The 18,043-nt window shown below is 34.5% G+C and overlaps 1 protein-coding gene across 1 annotated transcript in view; it reads right to left on the bottom strand.

The window, feature by feature from the left end:
- Positions 1–18,043, bottom strand: part of Phip (pleckstrin homology domain interacting protein) — a gene marked incomplete in the record, with an annotated part of 120,542 nt that overhangs the window by 3,379 nt on the left and 99,120 nt on the right. Inside the window, 9 exon segments of the mRNA XM_055602467.1 lie at positions 1,555–2,231; positions 6,711–6,908; positions 7,337–7,596; positions 8,064–8,227; positions 8,817–8,969; positions 11,977–12,126; positions 13,166–13,216; positions 13,528–13,597; positions 17,401–17,526. Of these exon segments, the coding sequence (XP_055458442.1) occupies positions 1,594–2,231; positions 6,711–6,908; positions 7,337–7,596; positions 8,064–8,227; positions 8,817–8,969; positions 11,977–12,126; positions 13,166–13,216; positions 13,528–13,597; positions 17,401–17,526 (1,810 nt within the window).

Genomic DNA, 18,043 nt, shown 5'->3' with positions numbered 1-18,043 from the left:
AATACTACATTCTTAAAACTTAAAAAGTGATTTTAAACAATAGAAATGGCATTTATGTTGGTTTTCAAGGTATAAAATAACTAATGTACCATAAACAAATAAATAACTGCTTTCCTTTTCCATAGCAGTACATATAGCAATACATTCTCCTAAGTCATATAGTTATCATTTACAATAGACAACTTAATTTTACTAATGATGCAAAAAATAATAGAATACAAGGCACAATCATTAAATGGGAGTTTCTCTTTAGAGTGTATATTGAGTTACCAGCGTGATAAGGATACCATAAAAAGTGCAGAAAAAACACAATGTGCAATGAGACCACTGTATAAAACATGATTGCATAAAAAGTGATTTGGCCTATTTTTAACTTTTAATAATTGAAAATAACCAATCTTTTCCTTAAAATTAAACTATAAAGTATGACATTTTAAAATTATTTTTATTTTACTACTATCTAAAAAATCCTGAAAAAAGAATTTATACCTGGGTAATAATATTTAAGTATGCGTTTGTATATATATTCAATCACACCCATTTATCAATATACACACGCACACAGACATGGTTCTTTGTAAGTCATTTTAGCCTATTGGATATGTCTGAAGTTTAAAAATGACAACAATCCAGATTAAGTAAACATCAAATCCATACTTTTTTCTGTATTTTCCTTGAATCCTTTAACCACTTAAAACATTTTCTCTAAGATATCTCTGTCAAAGGACCCACCAGTGCATTATTTTCCTACTTTTAGTACCAAAAAAAGATACAACTCAGCATAATTCAGTAATAACTTGCTCTTTAGAATATATAGCTTTTCCAGTATTGAAAAGTGTATGCTGTTCTGACAGTCAAAAACAGGCTTTCCAACTGCACTGATTCTCAGTCTTTGGCACAATAAACAGAGATAGAGTGACTGATATAAGAATCAAGGTCTGAAAAATTAGACAGTCAAATGTTTTCCAATGTGGATATGTTTCCTTTGCATCAATACATTTTCTCCTAAGTTTGGCAGAAATGGAGTAAACAAAAGCTTCCTCTAGATATTCTGTAGTTGAATACCCTACAACTAACAACACTTTTCAGCATAACAAATTGGTGGGAACTTTAAAGTTATCTTTAGAGGAAACGTTTCTTAATGTACTGCTACTCTGTGTAATATCTTTCTTCCAAGGGGCATGACTTCTGTTATCAGTAAAAATGTACCTCACTTGGTCAAAAATAACTCAATTTAACAGGAAACACTCTATCACTAGAAATATGTAGCAGAGATGTTTCTTCTCCAAATAAATCAGAAATTTGTAACAGGTTCTCAATTTCAAATAGTGAGTGAAATGAATGTGGAAACGAATAACCTACCTAAGGGCAATAAATAGCAAACATTTGAAATATATATGTATATAGACTTTTTTTCATTCAAAGAAGTAAATTATCTTCTAAATTTGTTTTTTTTTTTCTTTCCTTTTTTCCCAAGTCAAATTGTAGCATTCCCTAATCCATCATAGCAGCCAGGAAGCAGAAACTGTAGCTCTATTTTCTCCTTAACTGTACCTGCTTTATAGATTTTGAAGCACAATATTCCACTCCAAGTTACCAACCAATTAAATTAGCCTTTGCTTTCTCAGTCAACTTTCGGACTCGCCCTCTACTAGAAGTTCCAAAAGTCAAAGAGGTGTCTTCAAACAAGAGCTGCCTCTGCTCCTCTTCTGAGTCATCCTCATTATAGAAAGCTGTCCTTCGACCTTGGTTTCTAGTTCTCATGTGAGGTTCAGAGCCTTTGAGTTCTTCAAACTCTTCTTCCTCATCTATAGGATCATCTGTTTTTTTCCGGTTACTTCTCCTTAACGCTTTAACATTTGTAGGAACTATGAGTTCTGAATCCAGGTTTTGTGTTTTCATCTTCCTTTTGGGTTTTCTGCCTCCACGACTCTTCTTCTGTAACAAATCCTCCTTAACAACATTAGTTTCAGAAAGAAAGTTACATGTTGAAGAAGGAACTACGTCACCTCTGATGGGATGCATATTATTTTGCTCAGAGTTTTCTTGCTTTGCACACTGCAGGTTTTTGGGTTTTCTGCCTCTCTTCTTGTGTGTAACTTCACCACTACTGGTGTTAACTTCTATCTTAGGCTTCCTCCCAGGTCCTCTCTTCACAAGTTTCGATGGCTGTCCTCCATGGCCATTTACTTGAATGGTTCCTGGTATGAGAACATTGTTCTTACAATCTCCTGAAAGGGAAAAGCAATACACTTAATATAAAATGGATTTTTGGGGTTGCTTAGCCCTCCAACTAGTTGCTAAGGGCACTAGTTTACTTTTATGTAATATAATAATAATAATGAATAAAGTTCTTCTAATGAAATGAGTAAGAGAATTGATAAGTTTCTACAGCTATGACCTAGATATCCTTTTTATTTTTAGGAGTTCATTTATTGTGTGTGCACTCAGATGATCATGTCGGTGTGGAAGTGGCACATGTGTCACCATCTATGGAAGTCAGAGGGCAACTTTTGGGAGGGAGTTCTCTACAACATAGGTTCTGAGAATGGAATTGAGATTACCAGACTTGCAGGGCAATTACCTGCTAATCCATCTTATTGGCCCCTGTGAAAAGATTATTAATGAAGACAGAAAGACAGATTTAAGTACAAATAAAAGACCTAAGTTGGTGCTGTCATTGATAGCAAAGAGTAAAAATTCCGTATCTACTACCTGTATTACACATTCTAATATGTAAATAGTTTTGTTTGAATCACATGAAATGAATCATATTTATTTGCAGTTCATCACAAAGTAGCTTACTGTTTAATTCACTAAACACAGGGTATTTCAGTATCACTACTCTTAAGGGGTTAAGTCATAGAAAAATGTTCTTAATAAATACACACATTAACTGTTATCCTTCCTTTCAGCATTTAATCAGTGAGAAGAGGCAAACAGTAAAGACTGGAAAATTGCTAGCTTTTATTTCATTTTCTATGAATATGATCACAATAAGTTCTGTATCAGAGAAGAGGCTACAGTCTAAAGAGGCTTGTTCATGTTCTCTGGACATACAAAGAATTTTCCTTCTTAATTCCCGTACACAACATAATTAGGAATATATCTGCTGCAATAATGTATATTAGTTACTTTCCATAAAATCTGCCATGACTTTGATACCCTATACCTACTCTGATTTATAAACTTATAAATAAGTTATATTTGATTATAAACTGTGTTCTCAGAACTGTTTAAAGAGGATTAAGAAATAAAACAACAACCGAGGGTTGCAAAAGTGGATCAGTTGGTTAAGTGCTTGCTTTGTGTGCAAACATCATGACTTAAGCTTGGATCTCCAGGAACCACTAACTTGAGTCCAACAGCTGGGGAAACAAAGTCCAGGAGACCCTGGATCTCTGGACACCAACCTCACCAAGTGGGACAGTCAAGGTACAGAGGTCCTGTCTCAAAATATAAGATGAGAAATTAAAAAACACTTAACATTAACTGCTGGCCTCCACATGCAGACACTTATGTGTACATCCATAGATATATACTGTTAACACTGAAAATAAAAGAAATTTTTTATATGCTATTCAAATATTCTAGCTCTCTATGTAATTGAATGACAAATGATAATCTGTAATCATACAATACGGACATCATATAAATCCTGTCATGTGGACCACCATAAATTATCTTGGTTAAAAATATTACTGTTAACAAATTCCATGCTAAAAAGCTAAGAAATCCAACAAATCACAGCACAGGGAGCAAAGAGAGGGAAAAATTAGAAACTTCCCATAAACAATTTTGCGGGTTGAGGGTATGGTAGAAAATATGTGGGAATGTGCATAAAGTAAGTTGTTTCTACCAAACAAATTGCCTGAGGTCTGTGTACCCTTTTGCTTTCCATGAAGACAGTTGATAAAAGAAATAAACTAAGACATGAGCAGAGGAATTTGATCACTCAGCAAAGGTCAATTATATACACATATAACTTTTTAATTTCCTCTTTTTTTGAGAGACTGTAAAAAGATCTGACATTCAAACTATGATGACAAAGGAATACCATGCTAAGTTTTCCAGAAAAATCACAGAAGAAAATTTCCTAAACATAGAGGTACAAGAAGAGGCCTAACAGAACACCAAATAGAAAGGACCATAAAAAGAACACTACTCCATCACATGGTATCAAAACACTGAAAACACAAAATAAGGATGCAGTAGAGAGAAAGGTCAAGTCATGTATGAAGGCAGGTCCATCAAAATAACACATAATTATTCAACTGAGGAGTTTATATAGGCAGAGGGTCCCACAAAGATATATTCCAATTTCTGAAAGTCTGAAGCTGTCAATGTGGATTATAATGTGTAGCAAATCTAATATTGGAAAGAGAAATCACAACTTCCCAGAATGAAATCATTAAACCTAAAAAGTTCAAGAAAACACCAAAACCCAAAACCAACTAATCAAATAATAAAATGATATGAATACAGATAGAACTTTGAATAATAACTCTGAATATCAATACCTCCACTCCCTATTTAAAAGAATAGACTAGCAAACTGGTTACAAAACAGTTCCATGAAAGGACAGAAAAATATGTGTTCCAGGCAAATATAATTAGGAAACAATAATTAGTATTCTTTTGTTGTTGTTTGAGACATGATTTCTCTGTTGTAACCTTGGCCATCCTGGACTCACTTTGTAAACCAGGCTGGCCTCAAACTCAGAGAGACCTGGCTGCTGCTGCCTCCCTGAGTGCTGTAATTACAGGTATGCGCCACCATGCTAATACTTGGTATTCTAATACCTGACAAAATGAAGCTCAAACCAAAACTAGTCAGAAAAGTTAAGAAAAAAATTAGAGGGAACATACCACAACAAGCCTTATGAAAGAAGAGAAAGGAGAATATTTGGAATTAAAAATGTAAGTGGACACAGGAGGACTGGGAAGAGGTTGGGAGTAGGTTATTCCAAACTAAGGATATATGTAAAGCCTGAAGGAAATCCACTGCTTTTTTAAAACCTAATTTTATCAGGTTTTATTTTATTAACCTTATTTTAAAAAGAAGAAACTGAAAAGAACCATGCATGAGTGGCTACTATTGCTCCTAGAAGACATGGGAGTCTCAGTGTTGGTCTCAAGGGTAAGGGAGAGCCTGGAAGCACCTAAACAACACAAGCCATTTTCCATTGATCTTGGTTGCCCACCACAACTAGAGGTGAAGAGTCTATTCATGAAGTCATTCCTCACTTTGGATACAGGAAATAAACTGCAACTGATCCCCAAACTCTCTCCCTGCTGCCTATTCTTATGTAGTACCAAAAGGTGTTACACAACCTGCAGGGAAAGAAAACACAACTGTCTCAAGTAAGAGTTGGAGCCTATATACACAATACCAAACTGCCAGGCAACGTGTGTCTACTGGTACAATAATGTCTTGTTTTTTACAGGGTAACCAACCATCTCTAAGTGGAGAGAAGGCCTGTTTATTTCTTGCCAACCCCCCCACCCAAAGCCCATGATTTAGGGAGACTGTACACACTAGGCGAGTGAACAGGCTGTTTGTTGGTGCTTTTGGCTAGATGGTCATACTGTCAAATGGCTTTCTACTAAATATCTATCTACATTTATACCTATAGATGTGTGTTGCTATAAACTTTGGTTGGAGAAGCTGCTCTCCTCAGTGGGTAGTGGTAAGTGCTAAGACTCCTTTCTAGATAGGAGTGCAGAGTATAATTGATTGCTCAGCTGTGGATGAATCATCTACACTAACCTCTGCTCAATCAAGGCAAAGGGGCAAAAACAATCTAAGAGCTGGGGGAAGAGAAGGAAGGTGACAGACTTATGGACATAACATGGCTGTTATACACATCAACTCACAGTAGCTGTGGTTATCAACATAAGATAAAGTCAGTCAAAATCTCAACCTGAATGGGGTAGGAGAACCTGAGACTCCATGCGTGGCAAAGTAGCTACTGGCAGTTCAGGGCTGATGAGGGAAGACCAACCACTTTCACTGAAGATGTGTCTGAGGAGTGTATGGTCCATGCTTTAGGAGGTGGCCCCAAACCCATGTGAATAATGGCAGTATTAACTGGACTTTGGGTATTAATAACAAAAGAAGAGAATATGGAGTGAGACATGGAGAGCAATCGTGGGAGTTCATGGGGGAAGTAATGACTATGACCAAAATACATTGCACAAATATATAAAATTTCAAAAATTAAAAAAAAATTAAGAAATGCAAAACTGTCATGGTCAAACTCATTTGTTTGTTTATTAAAACATTTATCCAACTACGGCAAGTTAAGTTGATTAAAAAATTAAAAATTGAGCTGGAGAGATGTCTCACAGGTTAAAAATGCTTGTCTTCCACAGGACCTGGGGTTTGATTCCCAGAATCCACAAAGTGGTTCATAACTATTCCTAACTCCAGTTTCTGGGGATTTGATTCCCTCTTCTAACCTCCATAGGCATCGTATGCACCTTTCTCATAGACATACATAAAGACAAAACACCTACACATATAAAATGAGAAAAAAATTTAAAGGATCCTAGAGATGGTATATTGAGTTCAAAGGGTAACAGGAGAAAAAACAGGAGAGAAGAGACGGGTGGGGGGAAGACCATCCAAAGAAAGAAGATGGATCTATGATCTTCCTGTCTCAGTCTGTCCACAGCCATGCACTATCACACCCAAATGTAACAGTTTACCTTGATCAATGACAGCCGATGACTTTGGAAGCATGGATGCTTTTGAGAGTACAGAAGACTTCATTTTACGTTTGACAGGCTTTTCCTTTTCCATGTTTTCTTTTGCAGAATTATTCCTCGTACCATGGCCAAATGTGGGTTGACTAGGACTTGAAAGTGTACTCAAGGCTTTGGAATGTTTCACAGAATTCTCTAGCACTAAAACACAAATGTAAAAAGATCAGAAGCTACGACTTGTTGAACTCAAGGGTAAGCAAACGTCTGGGATTGGTATTAACCTGAACTACCTCAATTAGAAAAGAGGACAAAACGGAGTGATACTTAAAGCTTCCTTACAAAATCTTTCTTTTTTGTAGTGCTGGAATGTAACCAGGGACCCATTCATACTAGACAAGCCCAGGAATCTACCTTCTAGTGAGAAAAGACTAAAAGAGCTGAGATGAAAGCTTCTAGTTGGCCTGCACTTATTAAAGTTTTCTTGTAGCCTTTCATTTTTCCAAAAGAAGAAAAGCAATGAAGAAAACATAATCAGCGGCTTTAGGTTAATTACTAAAGCCCACATAAAAATCAAGTTTTCTTTTAAGGAAAAATAAGACCTTGCTGTAGAAAATGTGACTAAGTCTTACTTGTTTTTCCTGGCATGGCAGATGCATTAGTTTTTGAAGTAAAAGCTTTTGTGGCAGATGATGTGGATGGCTGCTCATTGATAACCGGATCTACCGCCACTCGGTTGCTCCTGGTTCGAACAACAGAATTGGATTCTGGTTTACCATTTATCTGAGCAGCATTATGCCTTGGTAGTACTGATCGCGTAGGTACAGAGAATGGAGAGGTAGCTATTTCTGGCTTCAGCTGGGGTTTTAAAATCCTTTTTTTCCTTTCAGGGCTGTAAATAAGATTAGATGACATTATTAGTCATTCTTAACAATTCTCCACATATATTTTAAATTTTAAACTTTTATAATACAGCTGAATTCAATACTTATACTATTATGAAATATGTTAAAATATGAGATTTGTAGTGGATTTCATATGGTTGTGAGCCTTTGGAAAGTGAATATTTAGTGAAGGATCATCGTAAATGTTACAGTTATATGACAGAAAGCATGATGCCAACACTATCCTAAAAATGCTGTTTTACTGTATAGATTTAGCAGTTTGAATTTAAGCACTTACACTAGAAAAGCTTTAGTTTAAAAGATTAAAAATCCTCCACATCATAGGAACTTGCATGTCAAATATATCATTCTGCAATATAGGGAATAGTAAAGGAAGCATTAAAAACCACCAAGTTCTACCATTTAGATGACAAAGTTTAAGATTAGTCTGAGTCATTTAAAAGGAACTAAGTACCTTGATGCAGCGCTGCTGGAAAGGGAGCTGCTTCTATTTCGTTTCTTCCTTCTTTTGGTTATGGTATTTCTTTGATGAAAACGAAGGGCAGACTTATAATCTGACAAAACTGAACTAATATGTTCTTCAAAGAAAGCAGACAGGCGTAAACTCATGCTGTAAATCTACAGAGAAAAAATATCCACAAAACAGGTGAAATATTTCCCAAAAGAAAATGCCTATTTAGTAAATTGTAAATATTTTTCTAGTTAAATTTTCTAGAATTTAAAAGCTGTTGTTTGAATTTTTTTGATCTCTTCTGATGGAAAGTAAACTAAAACATTTTTAAAATTAACTATTTTTAGTTTAGACATTATTTGAGATCTATAACAGAAAAATTCTTGTTGGGAGAGTGGCAATATTCCTCATTATGAATTCTGTCATTCTCAAACTAGCCCCAAGGGTTAGAAACTAGTTCACTTCACTTGCTAGGACTATTATCAGTATGATCTCTTCACTGTTGTAGGACTTAACAAGACAATAATCATACTACCTTTAAAAAGGCAACTATTCCTGAACTGAGTCAGTGTTTGAATGATATCACTGTCTGAATCTCTCTCTCTCTCTCTCACACACACACACAAAAGCACAGTAGAAAGTAATACATGATCATTAATACTGCCAACATAATAGACAGTTAATTTTGCTCCATTTAAGTAAAAACATTTAGAGTTGACACTGTTTTAGCAAAATAAAAACAATTTGATAATCTACCCTTGATCTTTTGCTTGGTGTATATGCTTTAGAATTACTAAAGATGAGCCTGACATCTTTACATAGCTCCATTGGTGACTCATAATTCCCAGCCTCTAAAGTTTCTCTGACAGTAGCAAAGTCCATTGGAGTGTCAATGATGTCTCTGTAGTCCTAGGAGAGAAGGAAACAAGCAGTCTTATTACTACTAGGAAAGTATCATTTTACAGCATAAGAACTCACAGGATTTTTATAAGTTACAGAACTAGTAATAATCATTTGTAAAAACAAAACATTAAAAACCGAAAAACTTCAGCCTACCTAGAAATCTAATGAATGTTGACTCATGGAAACACTATAAAATGAAGAAACATAATCAAAGTGGAGCTGGAGAGATGGCTCAGTAGGTAAGAGCACTTGTAGCTCTTGCAGAGGACCAGTGCTCACTTTCCAGCACCCACATGGTGGCTTATGACCATCCTTTAATTTGAGCTCTGGGGATCCAATGCCCTCCTTTGAACTCTGTAAGCACCAGGCAAACATGTGGTACACATAAACTTAGGACAAAAATAGATCTCAAACTCCCCAAGACATCCCATCTACACAGAGGCTCAAGTCACAGTAATTTCAAGTTTCAGAATTTAACAAATAGGTATTTTTGTGATAAACAATAATAATAACTATAAATAGATGTCAGAAAGCCTACACTTTTCATATAAGAAGTGAACTGGATAAAAACAATAAAGCAACAAGATGGAATGAAACGGAGCTACTAGTAAGTACAGTGTGAAAAATTTAGTAGTACAGAGTGTTGCCCCTTTTCAACAGCACGACTTCAGCTTTTGGTTATTTGAGTACAATAGCCTTTTCCTTTTCCTTTCACTCTTCCTTTACTATGCTGAGAAGTGAGCACACACAGATTTCCAGAGATCTGATTCTACTTACTATACACTAGTTTTAGACCATTTTAAGTTCATCACACAAATGTTGACACTGACCACACACTGATTTGATCTACTGACTGTGTACAAGTATATGCACAGCCTAATTTGGTAGTGCTGTATGTTATCATCTAGCACTTCTGAGGCAGAGCAAAAGGAAATGAGTTCCAGGCCACTCTGATCTACCTCGGAGATTTTCCTGCTGATAATTTCATTATGGTTAGAAACACACTTTCCCAATGACTTCAATGAATATTAGGTTTTTTTTTTTCCCCATTTGTTCATTTTATTTTTTTCTAATCTTTCCCATGTGCTAAATGAAGAGGTTTTATAATTTCATTTTCTATACCAAAATAGTACACATTTAGAGTCTAAGCCCTTTAAATGGCATATGCTTTAAAGGAGATCTCTCTCTCACACCAGAGCTAAGAATGACATTTGTTTGAATGACATTTGTTGTGGAATGTATTATTCTAGATCTTTAATTAGTGTGCAAATCTCTCAGTTGGTTTAGAATGGGTTCTTGGGTCTAAATTCTTTCCTAAGTATGGAACAAGGCCTATTTATTTCTGCAGAAGGCTAATATTTAATATCTCCAGAATAAAAACATTAAGGCTCAAAATACAAACAATTAATAGGACAAGTAAATTGTAACTCACGGCTTTAAAACTACAGGGACTTGTAGGAAATTAAGGGAAGCCTAGCTTCTGAAAATCTGAGTGCTGTATACAGTAGAAACTCAATTCTGAAATTCTGGGAAGGTGAGTTTCATACTAACAGAAGATACTACACTGTTATACCTAAACATTTGTCTTGCACACTTAATGAACCTATTTCTGGTTTTGGAAAATAAAAAACCTTATGGTATCTCTCAACACTTGTCTATACTCATCATTTCTAATTAAGATGCCTATATAAAAAAATGTAGATGAAATTCTATTTAGGTTGTGATGGCATATAATCTGTACAATCTTGAATCCATAACTAGAAGATGTTTTTAATATCACTTCAACCTAAATTGACATCTCTATGTCTGTATGCAATTATGAATAGCTGAATCATATAATCTCAACACTTTTAACTACCTATTTCCCTAAAGCTCATATACTGATGTTACCTAAATACGTATTTTTTAATAGTGACAGTCTCGGGCTGGACAGATGGCTCAGCAGTTAAGAGTACTGTTTGCTCTTCCAGAGTCCTGAGTTCAATTCCCAGCAACCACGTGGTGGCTCACAACCATCTATAAAGGGATCCGATGTTCTCTTCTGCCATGTAGGCAAATATAGAAATAAGAGTGCTTATATGCATAAATAAATCTAAAAATAAATAAATAAATAAATAAATGAATGAATGAATGAATGAATGAATGAATGAAATTAGTGATAGTCTTTTTGTTTTTTACATTCTGACCGCAAATCGCCCTACTCTTACCCTAATCCATTCCTCCTTTGTTTCTCTTCTGAAAAGGGCAAGCCTCCCAAGGGTATCAACCATCCATGACATATATAAAATAATTTTAATTACATCACCATAAATCCATGAGATAATAGTTTTACGTCCTTAGAATTAATATGAAGAAGTAAGGAGTTGTGCTGGTAATTTATTATTAGTAGTAGTAGTAACAGTGGTAGTAGGATAGTAGTAGTCAACTTGACACAAGGTAGATTATCTTGGAAGAGGTAAGTCAGTTGAAGATTTGCTTCCATCAAACTTGCACAGTTAGAGGTCTGTAGGGGATGGAGGATGAGGAATGGTCCAACCCTCAGTGGTGCTAACCCTGTGCAGATGGTCCTAGGTCGTATAAGAAAGGTAACCGAGCAAGCCAATAAGGAGCATTCCTCATGAGTTTTTGTTTCAGTTACAGCCCCAGCTTCCCTTAATAATGGGCTCTATTTTGTAAGTTAAATAAACCCTTTTCTCCCAAGGTTGCTTTTGGTCTTGGTGTTTGCCACATCAATTCAAAAGCAAACTAACACAAGTAGTTAAAAAATTAGTTAAAAAAAAATATATGGGAAAATTAAGTGGCTTACTCTAAGTTATAAAACTGGTAATAGAATAGCTAGAAGCATATAAGCCAGTTCTTTACAGGCATATTTTAGGTCTCTTTTCATTTTACTATACTTTCCAATTTAAGAGTTCTTTGTAACTGAATAGGTAATGAGAACATGTATGAACTAATGAGGAAATGAAGCACAGTAATAAAAAAGCTGTGTCAAAGAAATCTTAGAAATCCTTACTGGATATTCAAGAAGATCTACTGGCTGTCGAAAAGGCTCTGAATCTTCACATTGAAATATGAGATTTAATAATTCTTGACATTGTTTTTTCCATGCTTGAATATCATAAGACTGAGCTCTGTTGCGTAACCTTCTTCTAGGCTGATGATCCTGAAATAAAAAATAAGTTTATTATTAACAGCTATTATGCAACAAAACTTGTTCTTTCACTCACTCACTCACTCACTCACTCACTCACCTGCTATGTGTGCTCGCACCCACATGTGAGGTCTATGTGATAAGACATCTGATAAGAGCCATCAACTGTGTTTTCATTTCAAAGTATTAATTTGCATTAATTTGTTTGTGTATCTGAGATGGACTCTTCTACACTGTCCGGGCTGGCCTACAACTTACTACTTACAACTTACTACTTAAACCAGGCTGAGATCTACCTCTTTGGTGCTCAGATTAAGGGCATGTCATCATGCCCATAGACTGATTTTATTTTTAATAATGGCATGTGAGGTGGGTATGTGCATGTAGGCATAGGTGCCAGCAAAGGCTGGATGGAATCAAAATACACTCTAAAGCTGAAGTAGTTGTTAACGGCCCAAGACGGGGCTGAGAACCAAACTGAGTGCTGTCTTAACCATTGAAAACCTTGTTTGTTTAGGGTATTTCACAGAACCACTGGGCTCACTGGCTAGCAAGTGTCGTCACCTTTCCAGCACTGTGATTACACTGAGCTACACATCTGGATTTCTGTGGGTACTGGGGATTAAACTCAGGTCTTAAAGGCTGCAGAGCAAGCACTCTATTAACTGAGGTATCACACTAGACTGATTTGTGCTTTTAGTACAATCTTAGGTAGTTAGCATACACTGGGCATTTCTGACATGAAAAGTCAGAAAAAAGTCTTTTTTGTTTTGTAATATGTGCATAGATTAACACTGAGGAATACTAATCAAAATCTGAAAACAAAAACAAGAAACTTTTTTTTCTCAGTACTCAAAATTTAGGTTTTTGAGCACTTTGAATGTCATGTTTTCAGATTAGAAATTTAAAACTCATATAAAATACTAACCTTTCTTGGAAAATTATTTAGAAAAAAGCTTTTTGTACACTTTAATACAACAAAAATACTTCTGTTAACAAAAAAACAAACAAACAAACAAACAAAAAGCAATTAAAACCACAATGCCGTTACCTTCCTTTTCCGGGTAGAAGTTCCTGGTCCATCAGCATCTTTCTCTTCTTCCTACGAGGAAATAAAACATCCAATTCATGAAACATCCTAGACCTCATCACTTGGTAGCTATTCCTTTCACTCTTTAGAAAAATCATAACGCATATTATTATGGCACTTGACTGATTCAGCAAAATCTTCCATTAAAAATTTTCAATCTCAAGTAAATTCTAAATATGATAGCAAAAGTTAACAATATAATACTGGTAAAAGCAATTTTCTAACAATTTTAATATAAAAACTATTACATGTAAATTTTACTTAGTATACTATAATATGTAATGTTACTTACTATAGCAATTATAGTGAAATAAGTTACATACCTCTGAGTCAGACAAAACTTTCTTCTTCATTGAGTTGTAAAGTGGAATTATGTTATAACAAGTCTGATCCCTAAGCAATAAAATAAAATGTTGATATCTGATTAGAGCTATGTCTTAAGAAATTGTTCCTAAAACCAGATTTTAGGATAAAAACTTAAAGCCTAACAAATTTTGCTCTTTGTTGACTATAATACAATATCCATATACATTTGATTCATGTCTCAATTTTGCTCAGCTCACCACTGTGCCTGGTTATTATCTATTCTTGGATCTTCAAGGTAAAGTTAATATATCCTGCCTTCCAATTCCTGTTACTGTCCATCTCAAGTGAATATATTCCATAAAACATTGTCTTTAGTTTTCTCCTTCTGTCAGCATCACCTACAACTTCCTTTCTCTACTTAACTTCCACAACCTACTACTCTCTTCTACTATTGTCTCTCACTTTTTTTTTTTTAAACAGCATACCATTTTTATAGTCATGAGACTTCTCAGATTTTAACTATCCCTGTCTCTTGAAAACTCAGCTAATGGTCTGCTACCACGAATTCTATCCTCACATTCTTGGACTCTTCCCTTTTCTCATTTCCATAAACTATCAGTTGTTTACCCACAATACCAGCTTTTTATGCTTTTCACCTTGTCTTGTCTGTAGGTTTTACTAGAAGATATTATACTGAAATGAATATTTTAAGGTATAATGTAAATGAAACTATGCATAACAAAATATTTTTAATATGTATTTGCTTTCAGAACTCATATTTCAGAAGCCTATTTCCTAATAGTTGAAGAGATGGCTCATTAGTTAAGAGTGCATACTGTTCTTCCAAAGAACCAGAGTTTAGTTTCCATCAGTTTACAACTGCCTGTAACTCCAGCTCCAGAATATCTGATGTCTCTCTGAGCAGACGGGCATTTGCATAAACATACCCTCACAGACACAGACAGACACAACAAAGGCAAATCTTTAAAAAACCTTAATTCCTTAAGTTGGCAATCAAAGACTGTTCCAAGCCAACAGTATAGCCATGCCCTACTACTTCACTCATAATCTCTACTCCACTGATTCATTTCTCAAAACAAAACAAAAACAAAGCAAAACAAGAAACCTACAGCCCATCAGCTGAAGTGAAGGAGGCACACACATGCTATGGTATACATAAGGATGACAAAAGACAACCTGTGGTTTTCTCTCCTCACCTTACACCTTGTCAGCACTTGGAATTGGATTGTTACACTAGGCAGCGAGTTTCTTATTTGCTAAGCCATCTTACTGGCCACATCAAATCACTGTTAGTAATTTATGTCAGCTCACATAATCCTATCTCTTATCCCTGGAATGACTTTTCTCTAACCTAACTTCTCCTGAATTCAGTCTTGTTTGTAATCTTAACATTCTACTATGTACTGGATTATCCTCTATCATTATTTTTCATAATTCTCTTTATTAGCCTATTTTCATTAAATTTTAGCAATGTTTATCTATCATATAAAACTCTATTACAAAAGTAAAGTATGGTAATTTATCACCAAGTGTTATTATATCATTTTGTATGTATAATTTTGCTTAACAATCAACTGAAAAATAAATCAAAATTTCAAAGCCTACCTATTTTAAAAGCTATTAGCAACAAATTTTAAAAGTAACAGTCAGTTAATTTCAGAGATAGGCAACATAAATTCTTTAAATCTGCCAGGCAATGGTGGCACTTGCCTTTAATACCAGAATTCAGAAGGCAGAGGCATGTAGATCTCTCAGAAATCAAGACCAGCCTTGTCTACAGAGCAAGTTCCAGGACAGCAAAGGCTACACAAAAAAAAAAAAAAAAAAAAAAAAAAAAAAAAAAAAAAAAAAAAAAAACCCTGTCTCAAAAAACAAAACAAAACAATGAATGAATAAATAAATAAGTGAATTCTTTATATCCATATTAGCTTTCATTTTAAGATAATAACATGACCTTTTTTTCTTGGTGGTAGTGGTATCAGAACTTAGGGTCTTCCAAAAACTAGTATAGCGCTCAATCAGTAAGCTATATCTCCAGTTACAATTTGAATGAAATGTGCTTTCATGGACTAATCCAAATCTTTTCCTTCATTTAAGTAGCCATAGCATTAAATCTAAATATTTGATGTTAAATGTTCATTTAAATACTGAATATTTCATTTAAATACATTTGTTATTATATAATTTTATAGACAGTTTGAAAAAGGTATCATAGGTAAGAATTTCCCAGGTAATCAATGCATGTGACTAACTTCACTCAAGAAAGGTAAGGTAAAATGATGGTAAAAGTCCCCCCCAAAAAAGATCACAAAGAGAAAGTCACAGAATGCTTTTGAAATGGGGTCTCATGGTGTAGTACAGTGTAACTAAATCAAATTACTTATCATTTAGTTATTGTACAGTAACAATACTGTATAATATGTGTAACCCAGCAAAACTGCCACTGATTTCAGGGTAATGGATGAAACCTAGGGTTACGTTAAAAAAAATTTGTTTAAAACAATAATCCCCAACCTTTCTAATGCTGTGACCCTTTCATACAGTTGCTCATGTAGTGGTGATTCCAACTGTAAAATTATTTTGTTACTACTTCATAACTATAATTTTGTTATGGGTATGAGTCACAATGCAAGTATCTGATATGCAGGATATCTGATATTGACTTTCAACCTGTGAGTTGAGAACCACTAGATATTGCTTGGATATTTCCATTACTATATAAAAATGAAAGCTATTTGTAGCTGTGTGAGCTTTTAAAATACAGTACTAACTCTTTTTAAACTGGGGTGAAAAATCCCCAACATAAATAGGACATTAGTAAGCAACTGGAACAGTCTTTTCTACCAAAAGCCGAGTTAAGCAGCTGGCTTCAATTTCTATGGCGCAGTTCATTCAAAGGCTACATAATAGCTGAGTAAGGGGAAAAAAGGTATTTCTGCCTTAAATGGTAGTTAATTCTCGTACTAATTTATGGGAGGGATGAATTAGAATACAAACTTTGTGAAAGAAATTTTTTTTTTCTACTTGAGATGTCTCCTAAGGTGGGTATGGTAGTTCATCCCAACCTACGGAGGCAAAGGCAGGCAGATCTATGAATTCAAGGCAAGCCAAAACAATACATAAGAAAGAAAAGTGTCTCTTAATATGGCCATTCTCAATTTTGTCCCAGCCTTCCAAATAGCTAAGACGACAATTTTGAAAATTCAAATTCAGTACCCTACACTATTGCCTAATATTTTATTAATTAATTTGATACTTAAGTGTATAATGTTAAAATGAAAGATCTCAAATAAAATGGCAGAGTTTCATATTGGAAGCTAGAAAGACAGTTCAGTGGTTAAGAACACTTGCTGATCTTGAGAACGCTGGTTTGGTTCTCAACACTCACATGGCAGCTAAAATCCACTTGTTACTCTAGTTCAGACTCAACACCTTCTTCTGTGGGTACAGCATGCATGTGGTACATGCACATTTGCGAAGCTAAGGGCATCCATAAATACATATGTAAAGTAATAATGATTTTAAGACTACAGTTTACAAGTGATTTTATTTTTCATTTCTTTTCTGAGACAGGACCTTACCATAAAACCCTGCCTGGCCTGGAACTTGGAAGTTCTTCAAAGTCACACTGATTCATTCTTTCTGCCTCCCTAAGTTCTGGGACATAAGGCAAGTGCTATTAAGCCTAGCGTAAATTTCACAATAAGGTTTTCTACTTTAAAAGAGGAACTATGCTTATGTGACATCACCTATGCAAAAGATGACTGCAGTTTACATTTTAGCACTTTATACTTTAAATTATTTCACATTTTGTAATCATGTCATTAATTATTAGAACTATTATACTGAAGCATGAATATGTAACTCACTTTATAAAATGCAGAAGAAGATCAGTCACAAATTTAGCAGACTTCACAATTGGGCTTCCTGGCTCATTAAATGTTCGTGTATTATGTTCTATATATCGTACTTCCCACATTAGTGATGAAAAGCGCCTTAAAAAAATACAGAAATTTTATTTCATATTTACAAATGTGTGTAATATTTAAAATTATGAAATCGACTTTTTAGTTTTATTCTTAAAAGAATATTGCATCTTTAAAATGTCTAAAATAATAATAATCAAATTCCGTTTTCATTAAGAGAAAAATATATATTATACAGAAAATACCTGTATTAAAACAAACCAAACTTAACAATACTGCTTTTTAGAAGGGGAGATATCTACAGGAAAAACAGCAGAAGAGAAACAAGTTTACAGTTTTAGTTTTATTCTTTTTCTGAAATGCATGGTATCATTTCATCCCCTTATTTCTATACAAAGGAAACCATTTTAATTATACTACTAATAATTAACATGTAAAGATAAAAGGAAATCAAAAGATTGCTTATAAACAAAAAGATGATTAGAATCTACAAGACCCTTAACTAGGAATTATTTCTGAGCACTTGGCAATGTTAATAAAAAATTCTGGTGTTTCATAATTATATTTTCAAAAGCAAAGGAAAATC

The sequence above is a fragment of the Psammomys obesus genome, unplaced genomic scaffold (genome assembly GCF_907164565.1).
Source record: "Psammomys obesus unplaced genomic scaffold, mPsaObe1.curated_primary_1811, whole genome shotgun sequence".
In the NCBI taxonomy this organism is placed as follows: Eukaryota; Metazoa; Chordata; class Mammalia; order Rodentia; family Muridae; genus Psammomys; species Psammomys obesus.
The sequence above is the reverse complement of the archived record's forward strand: the minus strand, read 5'-3'. Positions and strand labels throughout refer to the sequence as shown.